The 24,379-nt window shown below is 52.1% G+C and overlaps 1 protein-coding gene across 5 annotated transcripts; it reads right to left on the reverse strand.

The window, feature by feature from the left end:
- Positions 1-252: 252 nt before the first annotated feature.
- LOC122375503 lies at positions 253-24,039 on the reverse strand. Of its 5 annotated transcripts, XM_043354916.1 has the most exons (7): positions 23,866-24,029; positions 16,905-16,951; positions 15,125-15,226; positions 8,839-8,910; positions 5,828-5,860; positions 879-1,054; positions 255-401 (listed from the first exon to the last, which is right to left on the reverse strand). In XM_043354916.1, exons 2-7 carry the CDS (start codon positions 16,918-16,920, stop codon positions 396-398), a joined length of 405 nt encoding a protein of 134 aa, XP_043210851.1. In that variant the 5' UTR covers positions 16,921-16,951; positions 23,866-24,029; the 3' UTR covers positions 255-395. The 5 variants fall into 5 exon arrangements, 4 of the variants coding, with proteins under 4 accessions (XP_043210849.1, XP_043210853.1, XP_043210852.1 ...); XM_043354918.1 differs by lacking the exon at positions 15,125-15,226 and having other exon boundaries at positions 254-401; positions 23,866-24,035; XM_043354917.1 differs by lacking the exon at positions 16,905-16,951 and having other exon boundaries at positions 254-401; positions 23,866-24,031.
- Between the last annotated feature and the right edge of the window lie 340 nt (positions 24,040-24,379).

Here is a 24,379-nt window from a genome sequence, read left to right on the forward strand (position 1 = left end):
CGTCCGTGCCATCGGTATCACGCAGCAAAAACGGTGCCTCTGACTTCTGAGCTTGATAACCAAACTCACAAAAACGTGCTTCAGAGCTTGACAACCAAACACCGGACACGGCCAGCAGGACCTACTGCGCGCCTCGAGCGATCCGGACATAGGCCATGTGGCGGCTGTTTCACTGGCTGCCACAGAGAGCACTGCTGACTCGCGGGCGGCATCGGGGCGCGGGCAGGCACATTTGTCGCCGCGGGCGGCATCGGGGCGCGGGCAGACACATGTATTGTCGCCGCGTGCGGCATCGGGGCGCGGGCAGACACCTGTATTTGACGCCGCGGGCGGCGCCGGTCCCCAAGTCCCGTCCGGACCAACCCAGAACAGCCCGGCCCGGCCGCTCCAGCAGCTCACTCCTGAGGGCAGGACCACCGACTGTGTTAGTTACGCCGTGAAATCGGACGGAGTCATGGACTATGTGAAGGAAAACAATATTGAGCCTATTCGGTTTTCAAAAGCGTTTTTTCAGCGACGCGCTAGCTCCACCAGGGGCGAAACGGCGAGGGGGTCGTAGTACCCCCCTCGGCCGGCGCGTATGTAGAAAACCAATAGGTCCGGCGAGGGTTAATACCGCTGGAATTTGGCTTATTGAAGTAAAAAAATGCGGTTGGAGCTCTGCTGGCTCCAGTTCTATGAACTCAAAAATAGGTCACCTTATCCACACTTACATAGTTATGACAATGAACATTGAAGAACTAACTGACGATTGACTCAGTTAGTATCAAGGAGGAATCATCCCTTGCACGCCTAAAATAAGCAACCGAATATAGCGCATCGCAACAAACATACGCGCCAAGTACAAAGAAGTGCATCAATACATTGTCAATACTTACTGCCTTCTGTTTAAGTTTGTACATCTTGCATCTTATGTCATTCAGATTATGGCCGTTGAACGGCTCCCTCTTGTACAGGTCTCTGAGGTCATCCATACTGGGTACCCGCCCACCGCGGGCTTTCAGTATCGCCCGCAGTCTCTGCACTTCGGGCACAGACCACTTTACATATCGCTCTGAAAAAATAAAGAAATGTTAACCCTGTTATACGCCTTGACTAGCCTGAGGCAAGTTTTTTACCAGCGCCGTGACGCTCTTCCAATCACAATACATCGATGGAAGGACAAGGGTGCATTCACAACCTTTCTAGTCAGGTAATGGGCCGCCCTACAGTTATACACGTTGTCAAAGGTGAAAATTATTCTATTGTGACACCGTTGACGAACTTCCTGATAGACAAAAAGGTAAAACACAACCAATTACTGGTTGCTTTAAATGATTTTCTCACAGCACAAAATATTTAACCTCAGGCCATCACCTTTGTTTCAAAGAGTTAACTTTCTAATTACATACTTATTCGGAAACACTGACGCCCGGTGTGATACCGACTTTACATCTGTTATACCCGCATGATATACTTTCGTCTGCTCCGGGTGATTAGTGATAAATAGCAGACATGGTTGTTTAGTTCAGCACTGCTTAGCGGGCATCAACCGGGGTAAACGGGCCTACCTAGAGCGTCCAAACAGTGTTGCGGTAGAGCATCTCATCTTCCGTCGGAGAGGCCAACAGCCTGGTGAGACTACTACAGAATATGTGTCCGCTTTGCGAGCACTAGCCAATATATGTTACTTCAGGACGATAAATTAGACATCGGCAGCCACATCAGCCGCACAGCACCAGCCGACGTCCGGCGCTCGGAAACGGAGGAACATCTGGCCACCCTTCCAGACGACGCCGTGTAGGTATGGAGCGACGGCTCGGCGGAGGGAGGTGTCTCAGCCAGAGGGAGTGAAGCGTTGATAATCCTCCCCTCGGGCGAGGAACACGAGCTCCGAGCCCCCGCAGTCAAGATATGCAGCAGTACCCGCGCTAAGCTGGTGACGATCCGCGGGGCTCTGGAGATGCTGCTACAGCTGGAAGGCGGCCCGGCGGAGAGCCCAGTCATCGTCTGCTCAGACTCGCAGGCGGCGCTCGCCACGCTGGCGAGTGGTGCTGGGAGTCAGACGACCGACGGCACTCGGTGCCGCCGTATGGCGACTGCTCCTGACTCCGAGTCCTCATACAGTGGATCCCGGCACACTGCGGAATACCCGGCAACGAAAGGGTGGACGTGCTGGCTAAAGTGGCCTCCAGCATGTCGCAAGCCGCCGTCCCGATGGACGTCCGCTGCTTCGTAAAGGCTGATTGTTTGAATTGGACAATTGAATTGGACAATCATATACGAATTAATTTCGTGAAGGCTGTCAGCCTTGGCCGCTCCGCCACCAAGGCATGGCATCGCAGCTGGACAGACAGCATCTTCAAAAAACATTATGGGAGACCGGATGCCGATGCCGGTGCTTCTGGTGTCTCGGGACGAGGCGGTTAACGTCCACCAGCTGCGGGCGGGACACTGGAGCCACTCGTAGAGTTATCTGCGCAGGATCGGACGCCACCCCGAGCGCGAGTGTCCACAGTGCAGCGACCTGGCCTGCCCAGTGCAGTGGCGCGCTGCCTGGTGTGCCGCGAGGGTCCGGACACACCGGAGCGCGTGTTGCTCGGGTGCCCATGCTTGGCCGGAGCGAGGCTCCAACTACTCGGAAACATATGATCGGACCCTACGCAGCTTTGGGACGGCGGTGTCGTGGCGGCCTTCAGCCGCGGCTACCTCAGTCACCGAGAGCCGTTGGGCTACGGCCGGCCATGAGCCGACCCGCGGAGAACAAGAGCAACAACTTCAGGACGATTGAAGATAAGACGATCAGATACCTCGTGGTGGAACAGATCCTGCATCATCATCTAGCGAAGTTCCTGCAAGACGGTGCCCTCACCCTGGAGAAGGTGCTCGATTTGTGTGAAGCCTACGAGCGTTCAATCCTCCAGTCGTCTGATGGCTCGTCATGAACACAACGCAGTGGCTAATATCAGCCGACAGCCGCGGTTGACAGAACACCCAGCATCTGTAGAAGGCCATGCGGGAGCTAGGGGCTCGCTGACCATGCCAACAGCCAGGGCCCCTCAGTGTCCTGCCAGACGAGTGACCTGACGCGTCTGTGGAAGGAAGTCACTATGCTGCAGTCGGAAAGAGGAAGTTAACACGAGTGAAGAAGGCCACCATGGCGTTTCATGTGTTGCAGTGCAAGGTAAACACCTGCAGTAAGTAAGGTGACCGGCCCTGTCATCCTGGAGGCAGAGAGGCGTAGGCAAGCGATGACACTTACGGTGGATGCTGGTGAAACCTGCTCGACCTTGAGACTTTAGTGCAGAGTACGTCTGCCGTCTCTAGGGATGCACTTACGAGCCATCCACATCCAACCTCCTCAGGTTCGGGAGAATGCATTTCAGCGTGACAGGTAAATACTCTGCGACGTCTGCGTGCCACAGCCCGGTACCAGTCGGTGGATGCCAGCCTCTTCCTGGTGGATACATGGCCGCTGCGGAAGCCATCACAGGCCTGGGTCTGATGCAAAGCTGGGTGTCACCATTTCCCAACATCAGGTGAGGTCTTCACCATACAAGAGGAGGGGGATGCGATTCTCCCGACCATCAATGGCTACCAGCATTACAGCATCCTCGTCCCAAATGTCCCATCCTCGTCCCTAAGCCCACGGACTACAAGCTGCGCCGTCTTTTGCTCTCTGTTCGAGATGAGGTGCAGGAGGAGCGGAAGACATCGTGGAGAAGATTGAAGCGTCCTCATGGGTGAACCCGCAGGTCTTCTCTCGCAAATTCAACGGGCAGCGTTGACATCAGGTGGCCCAACTCACATATTGTGGCTGAGATATATCCTCTTTCGACAATCGAAGAGTACCAGGCTCGACTTCATGGCAGAGTCTACAGCAACATCGATCTCCGGTCGGCATGTGAGCAACTGGAACCCCATCCGGAGAGCAGGAACATCAGCGTTCATCTCGCACGGTGAGTTGATACGATTTCTGCAAATCACCTCCGGCCTGGTCTCGACAGACTCTGCTTGCCAGAATCTCCTTCACAACTTGTTAGGGAGCTCAGAAGTTTCCTCTCGCTGACTTGCTGGTCGAATCGCTCCATCCCAGTCTGCGCTTACATCCGACAACTTGCTGTGATTCTACGGAAGGAGTGCTGTTCGAGTGGATGGGGGAAGAGTCAAGGTTCCAGACCATCAAAAATGGTACCGAGCAGCCCGGTTCTGACGCCCTTAAACCGAGACCTACCGACAGTGGTGACGTCACGGCCACGCGCATCCGAATCATTCATTTGATAGCACTGCTGGGTGCTGGTGCCATCATGTCACAGCTGTCCTGACGGCTCAGTGCTTTGTCCTGACGAGCGGTGCTCTTTGTCCGACCGTGAGGCCCTCAGTGCCGTGCAAGCAATGGAGCGGTGGAACGTCTACCTCTGAGGGCGACGTTTAACACTCCGGACTGGCCAGTCCGTGATGAACACGCTCCTCGCCTAAGTTCTCAGACTGGGCGGGAGCACCTGTTGCTAGGTGGTAGGCTCGAATGCTACCGTACGTCTACGAAGTGACGAGCGCCCCTGCCAGCAGGATCACTGTCGCTGACGCACTGTCACGCCAGCGGCTGTCCACTACAGGGCCCGTAGAAGAAGCCGATGAGGAAAAGGTCGTCATCTGCGTCAGGGGCGAACACCTATCACCGCTAACGGAGAAGAAGGTTCGAGAGGCAGCTGTAAAGGACCCTGAGGGGTGTTCACGGGCACCGCACACTGCTGCGTGCGGTGTGTGCGGTGCGTCCAGCAGGCGTGGGGGTAGGGGATGGGTAGGCGGCTCTGACGTCACGGCTGCGTGCGGTGAACGATCCGCTGTGGCCAGTCCCGACCGGCCACAGCGGTCGCTGTGTGCGGTGACGGAAGGCTGACGTAGGGACGCAGTGGGCGGAGCTTGGAGGCTGTGTGCGGTCCGACCGCACACAGGGCCCGTGAACAGCCCTCAGCTCTCCAGCAACTGAGTGACGTCATCCTTTCCACTTCAGCAAAACTCGTCCCCTGCTGTCATTTCGGAATTCGGCAACACCGTGAGACTTGCTATAGGCATGTCGTGCCACTCTCCGTATCTCAAATCGTCCATTTGATACTGATGTCCATTGATACGGCTTTAAAGATGCTTCAAAGACGGCAAAAACCCATACGTCCTCGCGACCGAACAGGATAAACTCAATGCAGACAGCATATAACCACATGTCAAAAGCCCTCACGTCGTCCTTGTGTAGTGTAGCGACGTATTGGGTTTTGACGTTGCAAGCATTTCATAATCTGCAAGAACGTCTATGGGTTTACCGACGTGGATTTTGTCACTGGCACATAGGTTAGCCATGACGTGTGGGTTTTCGCCGACGTAGTGGGTTTTGACTGTGTCACTTCCGTGCTTTTCAAAGACGTGTGAATTCCAAAATTTGTTTTTCCTCTCCCAAAAAGCTTTTTTTGGTTTTTGAAAAAAATCCTCATGGCATGAAATAGAGCTTTGCAAGCTGGTCACAATGGTGTAAAAAACGAAAAATGACCCAAAATTGACATGTGGGGTTTTGACTTTGGACGGCAGAATGTGTTGGACTTGGTGCTTCATGCTTCCTTGTCTGCCGTTTTCTTTGTTTGTTAGCCATTGCCGCAAGATACATAGGTGCCTCTACTAGCGAGTCTAAAAAATCGGGAGGGGCAAACCATCAACATTTAATGTTTCTTTGCATATAAAAAGGTATACAAATTTAACAAAGAGGGTATTTAATGCAGGAAATTTCAATACGTTTATGAAAATAATGCAACACGTAAAGCTGATGCAGGCGATGTAAGGCGCCAAACCTTTCACTTACTTTTTTTGCGGTCCTTCTTCCGCTGTTCATGGCCTGTGGACATTAAAAAATATAGTTAACATTAGGAATAGAACCACTTAACCATGTAATTCTGTTAACATTACATGGTTATGCATGAGAACATAAATTTGGCCGGGGCGTCGCAAGTCCATCTACGACACGTCGCAAGTTACGACACATGTCCCGTCGCAAGTTGTGTCGTAGCGAAAAAGGAGGGATGTTGAGGAAAGAGGGGTTTGTCGGAGGATACGACAGAACGTAGCTACGACGAGGCTTAAATACCCGCTTTACTCGAGAATTTAAAAGGCTACACGATCAGCTGATCCCGTAGTAAACGTCAGTAAGGTCGAAAACTCTATCACGCATAACGGAACATTCGCCTTTCTGGTTTGAGAGCTTATGAGACAGCCAGGTCAAGCATGTTCTCTGATTCTGAAGCTTTGTCTCAACTGGGTGACTTGTGATCGCTAACGCTCACATAATTTGCCATAAAATTTGGGGTCGATCACAGGAGATTCGTGGCTAAAGAGCATCTAGAAGCTATGCTTTAGAAGAAATGAGTTCAGAGAGTTTGAAGTCACAGAGAGGTAAGAGAGTTGAAGTTGGAGGTCACAATTGGAGGTTACAGAGGTCATCTGGGACACGTCAGGTCACAGAAGTCAACTTGGGGACACGTCAGGTCACAGAGGTTAACTTTGGGTCATCACAGAGCTCAATTGGAGGTCAACTGGGACACGTCAGGTCACAAGAGTCAGCTTGGGGTCATCAAAGAGCTCAATTGGAGGTCACGGAGGTCATCTGGGACACGTCAAGTCACAGAGGTCAACTTGGGGTCATCACAGAGCTCAATTGGAGGTCATATGGGTCATCTGAGATACGTCAGGTCACAGAGGTCAACTTGGGGGTTATCACAGAGCTCTATTGGAGGTCATGGGGGTCATATGAGACACGTCAGGTCACAGAGGTCAACTTGAGGTCACCACAGGGCTCAATTGTAGGCCATCTGGGGACACTTCAGGTCACAGAGGTCAACTTGGGGTCATCAGAGACCTCAATTTGAGATCAGCTGGGACACGTCAGGTCACAGAGGTCAGCTTGGGGTTATCAGAGGTCACTTAGAGGTCATAGAGGTCATCTGGGACACGTCAGGTCAGAGAGGTCAACTTGGGGTCATCACAGAGCTCATTTTGAGATCATCTGGGACACGTCTGGTCACAGAGGTCAGCTTGGGCTCATCACAGAGCTCAATTGGGACACGTCAGGTCACAGAGGTCAGCTCGGAGTCATGAGAGAGCTCAATTGGAGGTCATATAGGACTCGTCAGGTCACAGAGGTCAACTTGGGGTCATCACAAAACTCGGAAGTCATCTGAGACACGTCAGGTCACAGAGGTCAGCTCGGAGTAATGAGAGAGCTCAATGGGAGGTCACGGAGGTCATCTGAGACACGGCAGATCACAGAGGTCAACTGGGGTCATCACAGAGCTAAATTGGAGCCATGGGGGCCATCTGAGACACGTCGTTTTTGGAATTGGGAGAATCTTTTGGGGGATGCCCCTCGCAACGTCCAAGATCGCCTTTCTGGACTCGCCAGTAGTTGCTGGAATGATATAAGGCTGCTTTGTATCCCTGAATACCCCAATGAATTTGAATATAACATATTATGCACCATTTTTAACACTCGCTGGCACGGATTGAGGCCTCACAGATGACCCGTCGGTTCAAGCTCTATAACTCGCGTTAGCGTCAACGGATTGTAACCAAATTTTAACTCAAGTTCAAACAATTTTACACTAACCATGTAAATTTCGTGACCATGGCCCGAATGACCTGTGACCTGTGACCTCTTCCTCAAAGCAAGGTTAGCTTACGACACAACTTACGACTGCTATTTCAAATTCGTAAGTTGTGTCGCAAATCAGGCAACTTGCGACAGGCTTTACTACTTAAGTAACGCTACTCATCGATTGATCCCTCCAAAAACGACTTACTACACAACTTGCGACACGTCGCAGTTACGACGAGGCTTACGACGCTCTGGATTCCTCCGGCCAAAAAGATCTTTTCGCTTCATGTCTTGTTAAAGATTTTGAGTTTGTCGTTTCGTTAGCACGACGTCCCCTAAACCTGCACCTGTCTACTGCTTTTTTTTTGCCACCCCGAACAAGAACGACTGAGGAGGGGGGGGCTTGATACGACCCCACTTACGTTTCGCTCCCATGGAACTAAAAACAGCAAATTTTCATGGGAAAGGGGCTCATGAGTCCTCGCTCCCTAACTACATCAATATTTAGAGGGTTTGCATGATAAAAGCCAGCATTAAAAATAAAAATGGCGCTTTTCAGCACGAAACGCTACGTGTCTCGAAAAAAAACATAAAAGCTAGAACAATTTAAGATAGCATTCGATAACTTAGAACAAGCCCTATCGAGCTTTATCAAAATATTTTGTCTCAATACGTTAAGCTCAAGATTTCACCAAAGGAGACGCAGTGAGTGTTGCTTAAATACTTTTTTGCATATGACATTTCATATGTAACAGATTTAGCAAAATTGCAAACGAGGCCGAGGGTAGACGAGGTTGGGTGGCGGGCGGCGCTTCACGCCGCCATCGAGCTGCTATTGCAAAAAAAAAAATCGCCCATGGGTCGGATTCCCTCCCTCCTCAGACGGACGTGAGTAAAGGCATTCTCGCATGGACAATGCAGTTATTGAGCGATACGCTTATTATCCTGCATCGATCGCAGTGCTTCAATAAATGCATATGAACTCACCTATGCAATTGCCCTCCCACTATAAAACTTCAGGCCGGACTATAGTCTGTTCCATATCAAGCTTGCGGTCGGAGTCCCCTTGGCAGTTCCAGGCAATTCGCTGAGCGCGCTACTCCATTCAATAATTTGAGTCTTAGAATGTAAGATGTATGCACAGAAATCACGCACTGCCTTCAACAGAGCACTTCAGCCGCAAGCTTGACATGGAACACACTATAGATGTAGTGAATGCGCCTCACCTCCTTCATCGTCCTCTTGGCGATCATCAGCCGGACCGCCCTCATTTTCAGAGCCTGGCTCGTCGAAGTCCTCTGAAAAACCGTCTCTGTCAGATTTAAGAATATGTGTGATGCAAAATAAGTGCCTGCCATAATGGGCAAGCATTTCTGAAAAAAAACGCTGAACGGAACATATGTGCTACGGTGGTACCCGGACTGCTTTGGCTATCCGCGCTCGTCCTTAATCTGAAGTACAGCACCATGGGTCTGCATATAACCTAGTAGTACCAGTGAACTTTAACGGTCTTACATTGCCTTCGCTCTGTACGATTCTCTTCATGGTGTTATTGCATTGCCTCTTTAACACTACATTGCAAATTAATGCTTTAACTGCATGAAATGTCTGCTAAAATGACAGACGAATGGTGATGTTACGATTAGCACATGTACAAACGATTAGTTACCTTCAGTGAGCATCTCCTCCAGGCTCCGTCCGCTATATTTTGAGAGGCATCCTTCGTCCAGCTTCATCATCAGGATGGAGGCACGCGTCAGTTCGTGAGTAGCGTCTGACAGTCTGTAGTAACCACGATGCACGTCTTTGTCATGTCCCATGTGCCGGGTGAGCACCTCCATATCGAATTCACCCATCTCTAGAATCTGGGACGTTGTAGCACAATATTTCCGTAGTTTTGTTGCATGGAAGAGATCTGCCCTGTTTAGTGCCATGTCCGACAACTGCTCTTTAAGCACCACGCCTGCGTTGTAGTGTCCTGTAGTCCTCGCCAGAGGGTTTGCGAACAGATACTTGTTATCCTTGTCAATGTACGTCTCCCGGTTGTCTACCAGTAGCTGCAGCGGAGCCGCGCAGTCGCTCGGTATCAGGGTGGGGACCTTGTTCCCGCACTTGCCGCGGGACATGACGACGTCGAGCTCGTTGAACAACTTCTTTTCTGTTTCACCCATTGACTTGTTCACTTCTTCTACCGTCTCTTGTTTGTACATCTCTCGGTTGATCCATGATTGCAGCAGGATGCTGCTAAGCTCCTTAGGACGGCGTTTGTTGAATACTAGCAAACGGGCGAGAACCGCTTTGCTCAGCCTTGCATAGTCTGTCATGCCATGTATTCCCTTTTCTGTCATTTCTTTCACTCGTTCCTTCATTTTTTCGGTGAAAAGCTTCAAATCGCTGGTAAAGGGCAGCATGTCTTTCTTGTCATACTTGTTCGACTCGCGGTTCTTCAGCGCTACGCTGCTGATCTTCACATTCCAGAATTGGTCCACGTGATACAAGAACGCCTCAGCATCTTTCACTTCGCTTTCTTCTTTCTTGATCAGCGCAATGCCCTTCTTGAGAGCAGCCAGCTGTCGTAGTTCGCCTCCAATCCGCATGGCCTTTGAAGGAGTTTTGTATGTGGGCAGCCCCGTGTGGGCGTTTAGCTTGTCCTGCTCAAACCCACAGACGGATTTGGTGGCACTTACAACCGTATCAAATCCTTCGCCATTGATCAGCTCTTGCATGCTCTTTCCGGCTGCTTGGACAACTTCGCCCATCATCCTTAGGCGCTGGCTTATCTGCGCAAAACCCGACCTTCCAAGTTTCGCGTGCAAGTTGGCACCCCACTTCTTCAGGAGTTCATCGTTCTTTATGGTCTTCGTAACTGCATCGTCGTGCATACGAGACAATATGTCCTTGTGATACCCAGTATTTTCTTCTTGGCCGTCACTCAGGAGCGTCCGGCTCTCTGCCAGCACCGTGGGAATGTCTGGGCATTCTGTTTTGCGAGCCACACAGTGATGTTTTATGTGCTGCATCATGTTGGTTTTAACCACAAAAAGATAGCAGTAAGGACATGGCACGTAGTCGTCCACGGACGCCTGGTCCGACTTCCTTCCCAAGATCATGTCACCTTCACCCCTTTGTAGGACGAGTTTGTTGTGCTCCATGTTGCCTTTGTTGATCATCACGGTGATTTTCATTTTTCGTTCCTGCTCAGAATCACACTCCTGGATATCCTTGACTTCCTTCTCGTCACGGTGGACCGTCTTGATATGGCGCCATATCAGATTTCTCTTTTGCTTGCAATATATGCAAACATTTTTTTTCCGCACTTCGCCGCACGATGCGCCGTTCCTCGCCGACTGAGATGTACGCGACTGAGAACTGTGCTGGGGCGGAGCCACCTCAACACCGTCGCTGACATCAGACTCAGCTCCCTGTTCTCCGTATTCGTTCTCCTCCAAATGGTGGTTCTCGGGAGCCGTGATCTCTGTTTGATTGCACATCAAGTGCTCAGGAAAAGTCCATGTGCCATGGTCCCCTGCATCCTGGACTGAAGCCCTCGAAGTAGAGCAGGTGGGTGACATAAGGTCGTACTCGCTTGCAGAGAACGGCGTCATGTCGATCAGTTCAGTTGGCAGTGCTGTTGAATAAGAGGTTTTTACTGACCCACAAACTCCCGTCTCAGAGGTAGGTGGGGAAACACGAGACGGGGCTCCAACCGTCGCCCCAGTAGTTGTACACAGATGAAGAGCATCCCATCTTCTAGCGTCCGGGGTCGGGACGGGCGGCAGGCCTCCAGCCGCAGTCTCGGAAGTCGCACGCAGATGACGGGCATCAGCCCGCCTTCCCGCTTCAGAGGTCGGGACGGGCGGCGGGGCTCTGGCCGCAGTCTCAGAAGTCTCACGCAGATGATGAGCACCCCACCTTCTAGCGTCCGCGGTCGGGACGGGCGGCGGGCCTCCGGTCGCAGTCTCAGAAGTCTCACGCAGATAAAGAGCATCCCACCTTCCAGCGTCCGGGGTCGGGACGGGCGGCGGGGCTCCGGTCGCAGTCTCAGAAGTCTCACGCAGATGAAGAGCATCCCACCTTCTAGCGTCCGGGGTCGGGACGGGCGGCGGGCCTCCGGTCGCAGTCTCAGAAGTCTCACGCAGATGAAGAACATCCCACCTTCCAGCGTCCGGGGTCGGGACGGGCGGCGGGGCTCCGGTCGCAGTCTCAGAAGTCTCACGCAGATGAAGAGCATCCCACCTTCCAGCGTCAGAGGTCGGGACGGGCGGCGGGGCTCTGGCCGCAGTCTCAGAAGTCTCACGCAGATGATGAGCATCCCACCTTCCAGCGTCCGGGGTCGGGACGGGCGGCGGGCCTCCGGTCGCAGTCTCAGAAGTCTCACGCAGATGATGAGCATCCCATCTTCCAGCGTCCGGGGTCGGGACGGGCGGCGGGCCTCCGGTCGCAGTCTCAGAAGTCTTACGCAGATGAAGAGCATCCCACCTTCCAGCGTCAGAGGTCGGGACGGGCGGCGGGGCTCTGGCCACAGTCTCAGAAGTCTCACGCAGATGAGCATCCCACGTTCTAGCGTCAGAGGTCGGGACGGGCGGCGGGGCCTCCGGTCGCAGTCTCAGAAGTCTCACGCAGATGAAGAGCATCCCACCTTCCAGCGTCCGGGGTCGGGACGGGCGGCGGGGCTCCGGTCGCAGTCTCAGAAGTCTCACGCAGATGAAGAGCATCCCACCTTCCAGCGTCAGAGGTCGGGACGGGCGGCGGGCCTCCGGTCGCAGTCTCAGAAGTCTCACGCAGATAAGAGCATCCCACCTTCCAGCGTCCGGGGTCGGGACGGGCGGCGGGGCTCCGGTCGCAGTCTCAGAAGTCTCACGCAGATGAAGAGCATCCCACCTTCTAGCGTCCGGGGTCGGGACGGGCGGCGGGCCTCCGGTCGCAGTCTCAGAAGTCTCACGCAGATGAAGAACATCCCACCTTCCAGCGTCCGGGGTCGGGACGGGCGGCGGGGCTCCGGTCGCAGTCTCAGAAGTCTCACGCAGATGAAGAGCATCCCACCTTCCAGCGTCAGAGGTCGGGACGGGCGGCGGGGCTCTGGCCGCAGTCTCAGAAGTCTCACGCAGATGATGAGCATCCCACCTTCCAGCGTCCGGGGTCGGGACGGGCGGCGGGCCTCCGGTCGCAGTCTCAGAAGTCTCACGCAGATGATGAGCATCCCATCTTCCAGCGTCCGGGGTCGGGACGGGCGGCGGGCCTCCGGTCGCAGTCTCAGAAGTCTTACGCAGATGAAGAGCATCCCACCTTCCAGCGTCAGAGGTCGGGACGGGCGGCGGGGCTCTGGCCACAGTCTCAGAAGTCTCACGCAGATGAAGCATCCCACCGTTCTAGCGTCAGAGGTCGGGACGGGCGGCGGGCCTCCGGTCGCAGTCTCAGAAGTCTCACGCAGATGAAGAGCATCCCACCTTCCAGCGTCCGGGGTCGGGACGGGCGGCGGGGCTCCGGTCGCAGTCTCAGAAGTCTCACGCAGATGAAGAGCATCCCACCTTCCAGCGTCAGAGGTCGGGACGGGCGGCGGGCCTCCGGTCGCAGTCTCAGAAGTCTCACGCAGATGATGAGCATCCCATCTTCTAGCGTCCGGGGTCGGGACGGGCGGCGGGCCTCCGGTCGCAGTCTCAGAAGTCTCACGCAGATGAAGAGCATCCCACCTTCCAGCGTCCGGGGTCGGGACGGGCGGCGGGCCTCCGGTCGCAGTCTCAGAAGTCTCACGCAGATGATGAGCATCCCATCTTCTAGCGTCCGGGGTCGGGACGGGCGGCGGGCCTCCGGTCGCAGTCTCAGAAGTCTCACGCAGATGATGAGCATCCCATCTTCTAGCGTCCGGGGTCGGGACGGGCGGCGGGGCTCTGGCCGCAGTCTCAGAAGTCTTACGCAGATGAAGAGCATCCCACCTTCCAGCGTCAGAGGTCGGGACGGGCGGTGGGGCTCCGGTCGCAGTCTCAGAAGTCTCACGCAGATGAAGAGCATCCCACCTTCCAGCGTCAGAGGTCGGGACGGGCGGCGGGGCTCTGGCCGCAGTCTCAGAAGTCTCACGCAGATGATGAGCATCCCACCTTCTAGCGTCCGGGGTCGGGACGGGCGGCGGGCCTCCGGTCGCAGTCTCAGAAGTCTCACGCAGATGAAGAGCATCCCACCTTCCAGCGTCCGGGGTCGGGACGGGCGGCGGGGCTCCGGTCGCAGTCTCAGAAGTCTCACGCAGATGAAGAGCATCCCATCTTCTAGCGTCCGGGGTCGGGACGGGCGGCGGGCCTCCGGTCGCAGTCTCAGAAGTCTCACGCAGATGAAGAGCATCCCACCTTCCAGCGTCCGGGGTCGGGACGGGCGGCGGGGCTCCGGTCGCAGTCTCAGAAGTCTCACGCAGATGATGAGCATCCCATCTTCTAGCGTCAGAGGTCGGGACGGGCGGCGGGCCTCCGGTCGCAGTCTCAGAAGTCTCACGCAGATGAAGAGCATCCCACCTTCCAGCGTCCGGGGTCGGGACGGGCGGCGGGGCTCCGGTCGCAGTCTCAGAAGTCTCACGCAGATGAAGAGCATCCCATCTTCTAGCGTCCGGGGTCGGGACGGGCGGCGGGGCTCCGGTCGCAGTCTCAGAAGTCTCACGCAGATGAAGAGCATCCCACCTTCCAGCGTCAGAGGTCGGGACGGGCGGTGGGGCTCTGGCCACAGTCTCAGAAGTCTCACGCAGATGAGCATCCCACGTTCTAGCGTCAGAGGTCGGGACGGGCGGCGGGGCTCTGGCCGCAGTCTCAGAAGTCTCACGCAGATGATGAGCATCCAACCTTCTAGCGTCCGGGGTCGGGACGGGCGGCGGGCCTCCGGTCGCAGTCTCAGAAGTCTCACGCAGATGAAGAGCATCCCACCTTCCAGCGTCCGGGGTCGGGACGGGCGGCGGGGCTCCGGTCGCAGTCTCAGAAGTCTCACGCAGATGAAGAGCATCCCACCTTCCAGCGTCAGAGGTCGGGACGGGCGGCGGGGCTCCGGTCGCAGTCTCAGAAGTCTCACGCAGATGATGAGCATCCCACCTTCTAGCGTCCGGGGTCAGGACGGGCGGCGGAGCTCCGTCCATCGCATGGGTAGCCGGTCGCAGCTCATGAGTCGTCATAGTCAAGTCAAGTCCAGGATATTTGTGGTATACATGATACTCAGTGGTGTGAGGAGGGGTTTCATCCACGCGGCCGGCTGACCCAGGAGATGAAGGGAGGACTTCTGGAAAGAAAAGATATGGCAACGCATAAGGAAGCATGGCGGTAGGAGGATGAATGCTGTCTTGATTTTTTAACCATCACCAGTGATTCGGCGAGTGATTTTAAAATGTAGGATCAGGTAGTGAGCCAAAAAAAGAACAATGTCTAAAGAAAAACCAGAAAAATGATTGAATTATGATGTGTTGATTAGCATAGATACAAGTAGATTTGGGTGGACTGAGTAACTGGTAACAACACAAATGTAGGCACCATAGTCACGTCTTACCTCGTCCATTTTTACGTGAGTGACGCTGCGCGCCTTTATGTCTGCCACGGGAGTGGAGAGCAGCAAGCAGCATCCTCTTCCCATATGATCCAGCTATGCGCCCTGTCAAATATTGATAGCTATTAGCTAACATAAAATACTAAAGGAAGTTTCCCAGCCAGCAATTGGTTTGGCTCAAGTCCGTTTTGCCCTAGCGACTCCGGCACGCCAGATTTGGGCCGGTGTAAACGGAACGCCGTCGGAATAAGAGTTTGGGTCGATATGGCTCTATTCCGGTTAACCAGTCTTTGCCGTAGCGTTCCGGAGCTAGTATGGCTTCGGACCGACAAGTCCGGCCGGCACTAGCGAGCGGTGGCCTGACCTGACCTTGCCGGAGGGGCCGTGACGTCACCGGCGGGCGGTCAGAGCGAGTCGGCAGAGCCTCACTCTACGCGGCCCGAGCGAGCAGTGAGGATCGGTGAATAGGACATAGGGGAGGGAGGGGAGGGGAGGGGAGGGGAGGGAGGGGAGAGAGAGAGAGAGAGAGAGAGAGAGAGAGAGAGAGAGAGAGAGAGAGAGAGAGAGAGAGAGAGAGAGAGAGAGAGAGAGAGAGAGAGAGAGAGGCGGCCGGCCAATAATTAGGCAGCCAACACTGAGTTGAATGAAGCACACGATGCTGACAACGTTACGGAGTTAACTATAAGATAATGTCATGCGTTTAATGTGATTGGATTTTTCACTTAAATGCTTTCTTCCTTTGTGACCCACAACCCCTAATTTGGGGAGGACAAGCTGCCCCAACGGTTCCTGACCTTATGAAAAGTTGTGGGGCACCGCCCCCACGGCCCCAGAGTTGTGGGGGCTAGCTGCCCCACTGCCCCCGGTTCCCGCGCCTATGTATGAATCTATGAAATTATGTTGGTATATTTCCGATTTCGATCCCTCCAGTTGGAGGGGCTCAAATACCTTACGAGCCCCCCTTCCCAGCCGAAAAGTTGGAGGGGCTCAGCACCCCCTAGCCCCCCCCCCCCGGCTCCCGCGCCACTGCCCCCCCCCCCCAAGGCAAATCATGGGCATCATAGCATTTATTGCCCCCCCCCAAACTAACCGATGAGCCCCCATGGGGGTATGGGGCCCTGGCCCTTATTCGATTATCACGAGGCTCAAGAAACACACGCCAGCTATTCGCACAGCTCCCATACCGGTCTTTGAGGGTCCTACAATGACCTCTGAGGGTCCCTCAGTGGCGGTCATGCGCCCACCTTGACCGCTGAGCCCCCAGCATGACATTAAAAACTCAGACCACCAGCACGGCGCAGGTTAATAGCATCTGCAAATTTGAGCACTCTACTAAGCTATGCCTTCGTCGATTGTATTTACATAAATTTTGAACATGAGACCTAATACAGCTCTGAGGAACCCCAATCAGAACATTTTTCCCACCTTGCCCTTCACCCATTTAGCACTATACGCTGCTGGCGTCCTGTCAACCGGGTCTAGTATATTCCCCTTCATGCCTTGCAGCTTCAATTGCAATACTATCCTTATGTGTGGTACTTTATCAAACGCATTATTGAGGTCAAGGTATGCTACCTACATCAAACTGCTTTCTTTGCCAAAAGTGTTTGTATCTGTCGCAGCTTCAAAAAAGTCTAGGTTAAACATAAACAGCCTTTATTTAACTCATGCTGGATATTGCCTATCACACTGTTTTCATCCAAAGATTCTACCACTTTCCCCTAGATTATGGATTCCAATATTCTGCAAACCAAGGAATACTTCGACAGTGACTGTAACTCACCTCGTTTGGTATCCATCTGTGATTGGATAGTGGAGACTGACGCCAACCTGAAAACAAGTGTTATTGGCAGTCAAGGTGTGAGAGGTGCATACACTAAATATTGCCGCTTGTATCATTGAAACTTTTACATCCGTCCGCCCGCTCATTGCCAGCAACACCAACATGACTAGGGATCCAGCAAAAAGTGATTGATGTTCCCTCTCGGTCGAGGGCTGTCAGACGGAGAAGAATCTCCTGTACGAGGAGGTCGGTCGAATAGAATTGTGTCAAGGCCTGGAGACCACTCAATGAGTCAGATGGGCTCCTATGTAGCCACACTTATCTCCATAAAGGACCAATGCGCCGGTTTCTGAGAGACCTTGCCGGCTTCTGAGGGCCCTAGTAACGGCCAATGAGGGATCAGCTGCAATGGCTCCACACCCGTCTGTGATAGCCCCACGGCCCACACCAGTGTTTCTAAAAGCCACCACATCGGCACCTGCGAGGCCCCTCACGCCATCTCCAAGGGACCCACATCAGCGCATCGCCCGTAACCCTCGCCGTATTGTAGTAACATTAACCCTCGCCCGTATTGGTGTTTTTCCAGCCGCGAACGTATAGGTAAGGGGGCGGGGCCCGTTGCCCCCCCCCTTGCCGTTTCGCCTATGATTGAGCTAGTTTCGCAGAAAAAAAAACGAGCGTGTTGCCCGTGACGAGAGGAAACCGATGACACCCAATATTAAGGTCCTAGTTCATTGGTTGACCTTCCAGGTCAGGTCAAAGACCCAGAAGTCGGGAAAATCGGGACCTGTTAGAACGTCGTAGTGTGGCAGTGTGGCTGATATGGGGGCTTTCGGGGTGTTGATCACGAATATCATGTTAATTTTGATCACAGATGATGTCCTCATGCATTTTAACTGGGCCGGGTCAGGTCAGGTCAGGTCAACCAGTAGGGGTCCTGCCGGGTCTTCGCAGTAGGTGTCAACCGCCTCTGACAGCTTCGTAACATGTTACGAAGGCACCAAAACTACTTCGTTAAAGGAAGGGTGCCACCTTCCGAAATTTTTGTTCTATGAATCTATTTTACTTATTTGAATTTTTAGACGTGGTTAGCGCGTCCACAATATACAAAAAACCGAAACATTGCATTTAATACATTGGCCAAAAAAAAAGATCGTTGTTTATATCACCACTACAACTCAAGGTCGTTTGATGTGGCAGCTAGGACGGCTGGCATATCCTGTTGTCATGGCAACATATCATTCTGCCATTTGCATTGATGGCGCAACTGAGACAAAAATCAAATCAAATAAATACATCAATAAAATACATCAAATAAATACATCAAATAATAATAATAATAATAAATAAATACATCAAATAAATACATCAAATAAGTCGAGTAAAGGTTTTTCCTTTACAATGTTTAAGAGATCTATGGAACCCTTCACCCTTCATGCAACTTACTAGAAAAACTTCCCAATTAAAATTTTAAAACTTAAGTGTATACCATAAAGAAAAAATATACCCTTTCAAAATGATAAAACATGCTTCAAAAGTATAACTTTTATACATACCTTTGCTGATTTCATGTTTTATAAAATACCCTTAACACGACGAGGAAATAGTGCTGAAGATTTTTGCCTGCCCGAATGCTGGCAGCAAAACTCGCAAATGATAACTTCACGTGCGGATTCAATGCTGACCGTCTCGAGCATAGGTAAGTGAAGCCGGTTTTTAGGTTCATGTGAGGCTAATCTTGTAAAAACTGCGTTGTGTCCAAAAGGTGGCACCCTTCCTTTAATGTTCATATGGTTGCTAAATTCGAATTCAGCTCCAAAAACTAGCCTAGAAACATGTAAAACTCGAAAAAGTGAACCGAGGTCATCAAAGGTCAATGACCTGACCAGACCTTCAGGTGACCTTGACACCCACCCTAATGCATGGGGGCAACATCATATCACATGTTTGAACGCCTGAAACCACGAAAAGACTGGAAACGCGCGGCTAATGCGAGCCGACATACGCCGAACCGCGATTCCGGCCAAACATGGGCTCGAAAAGTAGGTCACAGGTCAAAGGTCATTTAGGTCAGGGTCATGAAATTTTTAGGGTAGGTGTAAAATTGAATAACCCGAGGGTACTGAAAGTTTCGTCGCGATCGGCCGCTTTTTACGCGAGTTATTCGCGAAAAACCGAGGGGGCCGTTCGACCCCTCCCCTACACGAACGTGGGTTAAGGGCCTACATCGGCGGCTCTGAGAGTCCCCAAACCAGCGTCTCTGAGGGCCACGTACCAGTGACTGGGCCAGTACCAGTGATGGCCTCTTACCAGCCTCTGAGTGTCCTTGCCAGTCTTAGTCTATGAACTATGAAAGGCCACTTTCCACTTTCAGGCCACTGTGCAGGGCCACGCACATGCCAATGATGGCCCCACCAGTGTCTCTAAGCCCTAAGGCCCCGCGGCCCGCAACGGCGGCTGTGAGGACTCAACACCAGCGCATCTGACGGCCTTTCACACCGGTGACTGAGGAGCTCGCTTGCTTCGTTTGCTCGTAAAATACCATGCACATTAGGCACACTCCTTGGGCATAAATGGTATTTTTACGTGCCAATTTTTAACATTTTCTCAGGGCAGACCGTTTTAAAGAGGCCTGTCTGCCAGTGGGACCGGACCCACCGTGCCCCCCTCCCATCGAAAGGTCCTGGATACGTCCCTGCCTGGGCTGACCCCGGGCCCCCGGGTGACTCGCGGGCCCCTTCAAGAGCAGGTGATCCCCTCGTGGGCGAAATCCTGGGTACGTGTCTGACGTACATCGTGCATAGTTAATCCAACAACTATTTGTCATGTTGATTTGATTTTTTAAAAATAAATTTAGTCCGAACCTTTTGATGGGAACACGGGCGTAGGAACGTCATGAAAAGTGGGTGGGCCACCCTGTCAAGGGGCCTCCTTTTCCAGGGGGCCTCCTATTTTCAGGGGCCTCCAACTTTTGCCTCGTCCTGCCGGCTGCTTTCAAGTATGACCTCCAAATCTAGCTTCTGAGATCGAGCAGATGTACCCAGGGGCGTAACCGCTTCAGCGAACAGTGCGGGAAGTCCGCACCATTTTTAAAACTTATTCTCCCTCCGATTTTTTTTTAGAATCTATATGCCGCAAACGGTGCATGACCCCTGAAAACCCTTACACAAATGTCTTCCTCGTTTCCCAGGTGCCCCCATTAGCTTTATAGGCGCCCTCTTTGGCATATAAGCGCCCTATGTATAGTCATCAGAGACATCCCTATATGTCCCACAGTCGCCCCGTTGTCGCATACAATGTGCGCTTATCATAGGCGTCTCTCTTTTATGGACACTTGAAGGCGCCTCTCTTTGCCATGCCGGCGCCCCTGTTTCTTATGAATGCACCCTCATGGCATCGATCCATTGCAGTGCAGACCTCTATTGCATGTGGACGCCCATATATGTAGGCCTCAGAGGCACCCCTCTTTCGCATTAAGGCACACCTAAGGGCTTCATAGGCGCCCTTCTATTGCACGTAGGTGCCCTACTGTCTCAGAACCGCTCCCCTTTGGCATGCAGACGCCCATCTTTCGACAGAGGAGCCGCTGTGGTTCTTAAGACGGCATGTTACTCCCAGACGCAGATGGGGCTCTCGGAGTCGGGACCTTCAGTCGATGATGGGTGCCCGCCAGATGTGGACCCTCGGAGACGCCGGTATGGGGCCCTCAGAGATGCCGGTATGTGGCCCTTAGAGACACCGGTGTGGAACCCTCAGATACTTCAGTGTGAAGCCCTTACAATTGCTGGTGTGGAGCTATGAATGCGCTGGCTTAAATCCCTCAGAGGCCGGTACATGGACATTAGAGCTCAGTGAGAGCTTGGCTTGTGTGGTGCCTTCAGTGGCCTTGTGGAGCCGTTAGACATCAACATTCAACATGGTGCTCTCAGGAGCCGGTGAGTCCTCAGAGTCACCGGTGTAGGGCCTTCAGAGCTCCGAGATACTGGTGTGGGGCCCTCAGAGGTGTCGGTGTGGGTCCTTCATATGTACTTATAGAGCCTTGAGATGCACAGGTGTGGTGGCCCACAGAGGCGCCGGTGTGGGGCCCCCAGAGCCACCGATATAGGGCCCTAAGAGACACTAGTATGACCCTCAAAGGCGCCGCTGTGTGGCGCTCATAAACACTGGTGTGGAGCCATCACAGGCGGGTGGAGCCGTTAGAGGCCGGAAAGGGCCCTTAGATGCCTACAAGGAGCCTTCAGAAGCCGGCGTGGCACCCTTATGGGAATAAGCGTGTCTACTTAGGACCCCTTGAGGTGCTCTCATGTGCTCTGTGGGGCTCTACCGAGCCGAAATATGGCCACGGCAAGTTGCCGCCACCTGGCTCTTCGGACTATCATTCTCAGGGGCCTCATCTGCCTAGTTTGAATAGAAGGGCCTCTCAGAAAATCAGTCTCATGGGCCTCCTCTGGCTAGTATAAATAGAAGGGCCTGTTAGACCATCAATCCTAGGGCCTCTTCTGGTTAGTATAAATAGAAGAGCCTCTCAGACCATTAATCTCAGGGGGCTCCTGTGGACAGTATAAATAAAAGGGCCTCTCAGACCATCAGTCTCGGGGGCCTCCCTAGAAAAGTGTAAATGTGGATAGAAGGCCCCCTCAGATTCATTAGGTGTGAACCTCTCTGACTATCAGTCTTAGGGGCCTCTTGTGGCCAGTATGAATATAAGAGCCTCTCAGACCATCGGTCCCAGGGGCCTCTTCTGACTAGTTTGGATAGAGGGCCCTCCCAGACCACCGGTTTCAGGGGCCTCCAGTGGCCAGTTATATGAACAGAAGGGCCTCACAGCCATCAGCCTCGGGGGCCTCTTCTGACTGGTGTGGATATGAGGGCCTCTCATACCATCAGTCTCAGGGGCCTCCTCTGCCTAGTGTGAATATAAGGGCTTCCCAGGCCATCAGTCTCAGGGGACTCTTCAGACTGGTGCCGGATTGAGGGACCTCCCAGTCCCAGACAGAAAGTTTTGGGGGGTCTCCTGTGGCCAGTATGAATAGAAGGGCCTCTCAGTCCATCAGTCTCATGGGCCTCTTCTGCCTGGTGTGATTATAAGGGCCTCTCAGGTCATCAGTCTCAGAGGCCTCCTCTGACTACAGTGTAGATGGATAGGCCTCCCAGACCATCAGTCTCAGGGGCCTCTTCTGACTATTGAGGATAGAGGGGCCTCCTCTGACTAGTGAGGGTAGGGGGCCTCGGCTAGACCGCCAGTGTCAGGGGCCTATTCTGACTAGTGTGGATGGAGGGGAGGGGCCTCCCAGACCACCAGTCTCAGACCTCCGACTAGTGTGGATAAAGGGGCCTCCCAGACCGCCGGTGTCAGTGGCCTCCCCAGACCAGTGTGGATATTGGGGCCTCCTCAGATCCACTAGGGCCTCTCAGGCCATCAGTCTCAGGCGCTTCGACTGTCAAGTATGAATAGAGGGCCTCCTTGGATCCATCACGGCACCTTGGAGTCCGTGCGTGGGGATTCGTGGAACTTATTTTTACCAAGTTTGTTTATTATGGGAGGTGACGACGTCCTCTCAAATCGAGACGAGGGCCTAGAGTAAAAAGTGGGTGGGCCAAAACACATGGTTGGCCCCCACTCGAAAAGTGGGTGGGCACTTACCCACCTGCCCACCATTGGTGTACCCTATGTTCCAGTGTTGCAAAAGTTGCCGCTGATTGGTGTCTCCAGACACCAAAGATTTTTGTACTCAGTACTCATCATAGAAAAAAATATAATTTTGTACTCACTTTTCAGGGAAACTGAAATCAATGGGTAAACCCCATAACGATAGCATGCCAGTCAAAAGTTAAGTGTCCACTGAGTTAGAAATAAATGTAATGTAACAAAAACAAGCATTACCCAGCCACAGCCCACAACAATCACAAAGTTTAATTCGCCGAAAGTAAAGTCTTTCAATCACTGGAAGAAATTACCCAATCTACAACCACAACCTACAACCTAAAACCTACAATCTACAGCATCACATATGGTAGCTCGTGCTATGTCTGCCCTACCAATGCCAAATTTATAAGCATATAGGGAGTGACCATGTGCTAATTTAGTAAAGGAGAAAATGTAAGCAATTAATTTGTGCAGTAGCATAAGTCACAACTAAGAAATTGGCCAAACATGTCAAAATAGCAATAACAGCAGTGTCCAAGAGCTAAGTGGATTTCTTAAAGGCAATTCCGAGCATTCCGAGCCATTGCTAGATTTTCATTTATCTTCTTTGATGGGGTAAGAAAATACAAATGACATTTTGTAAGCATGATTTCAGAACCTATCCATACAACTTAATGTAAATAATAAAATGATTACAGGCAGTAAAAACAAAATTGTTTAAGTTTTTTAACCATGCAGGTTATCTACGAAGGTAGTCGTAAAGCAGGCGTCACACTTCTTTTTGCAACCAAGGAAAGGCGCTCTACCCAAAGTTGCTTTCTTATCGAACCAAACCAAACCAAACTGAACCTAACCTTACCTACAACCTACAACCTAGAATCTACCACCTAAACCACCTAAAATCTACAACCTAACCTAGTACCTACAGCGCCTCTCCTTGGTTGCGAAAAGAAGTGTGACGCCTGCTCTACTACTACCCCTACGAAGCCCCGAAACATCAATACCCAATAGGTACCCATATCATGCAGATATTATTATCATGTAAAACATTGGACCCAGCCCAATACCATCAAAGGTAAAGTCATTCAATTGTTAACTAGCATACCTACTTAGTTTGAATTAAAATATTAAATTCAGTTGGTTTCTATGGAGCATTTAATCAGTAGGTATTTGATTGCATCTGGTTGCTTAGTTTGGTGGGTAAATTTGCAAAGGATGGCTGTCTGCATGGGGATATTGCATAAATTTATTAATATTTTCCGAAGTTGAATTGCGATTGAATCAACATTCAACAATGAAAACCCTAAAACTTACCTGCAACATCAACATAACCTCCACACTGACACCAACTCCACGTCCACACCCTCCGAAGTAATCGAAGTAACTTCACTTCAAAATGGGTGCAAAATGGCACAGTGTATATAAATACAAAATGGCAGATGCATGCTGCATTGCATAACAGGTTGTGCGCCACTTTGGCCTAAGCTGAAAGAGGCCATATAGGGAAATGCCCTGCGCAAATGTTCAAATAAACAGGATATTCAAATCGTGATTTTCAAATATGGTAGCTCTTCATATCAGAACAGCGACGTCTTTCCACTTTGTTCAAAATCTGTGCAAGTCGCGTGAGGTAATAAACCCGATTTATTACAACGTTCTCAGATGTCGCTGTAAATTTTTTTCCCGACCTTTCACGTTAAATCCTGACATTTCAATTTATTGCATCATAAGATGATGTAATAACCTGAAATGTTTTGAAATTCCGGTTTATCGCAACAAAATGATACAATAAATCGGGTTTTACAATGCACTAATCGTGATTCCAGTG

This window comes from Amphibalanus amphitrite, unplaced genomic scaffold (genome assembly GCF_019059575.1).
Source record: "Amphibalanus amphitrite isolate SeventyFive unplaced genomic scaffold, NRLGWU_Aamphi_draft 001856F_arrow, whole genome shotgun sequence".
NCBI classification, from domain to species: domain Eukaryota; kingdom Metazoa; phylum Arthropoda; class Thecostraca; order Balanomorpha; family Balanidae; genus Amphibalanus; species Amphibalanus amphitrite.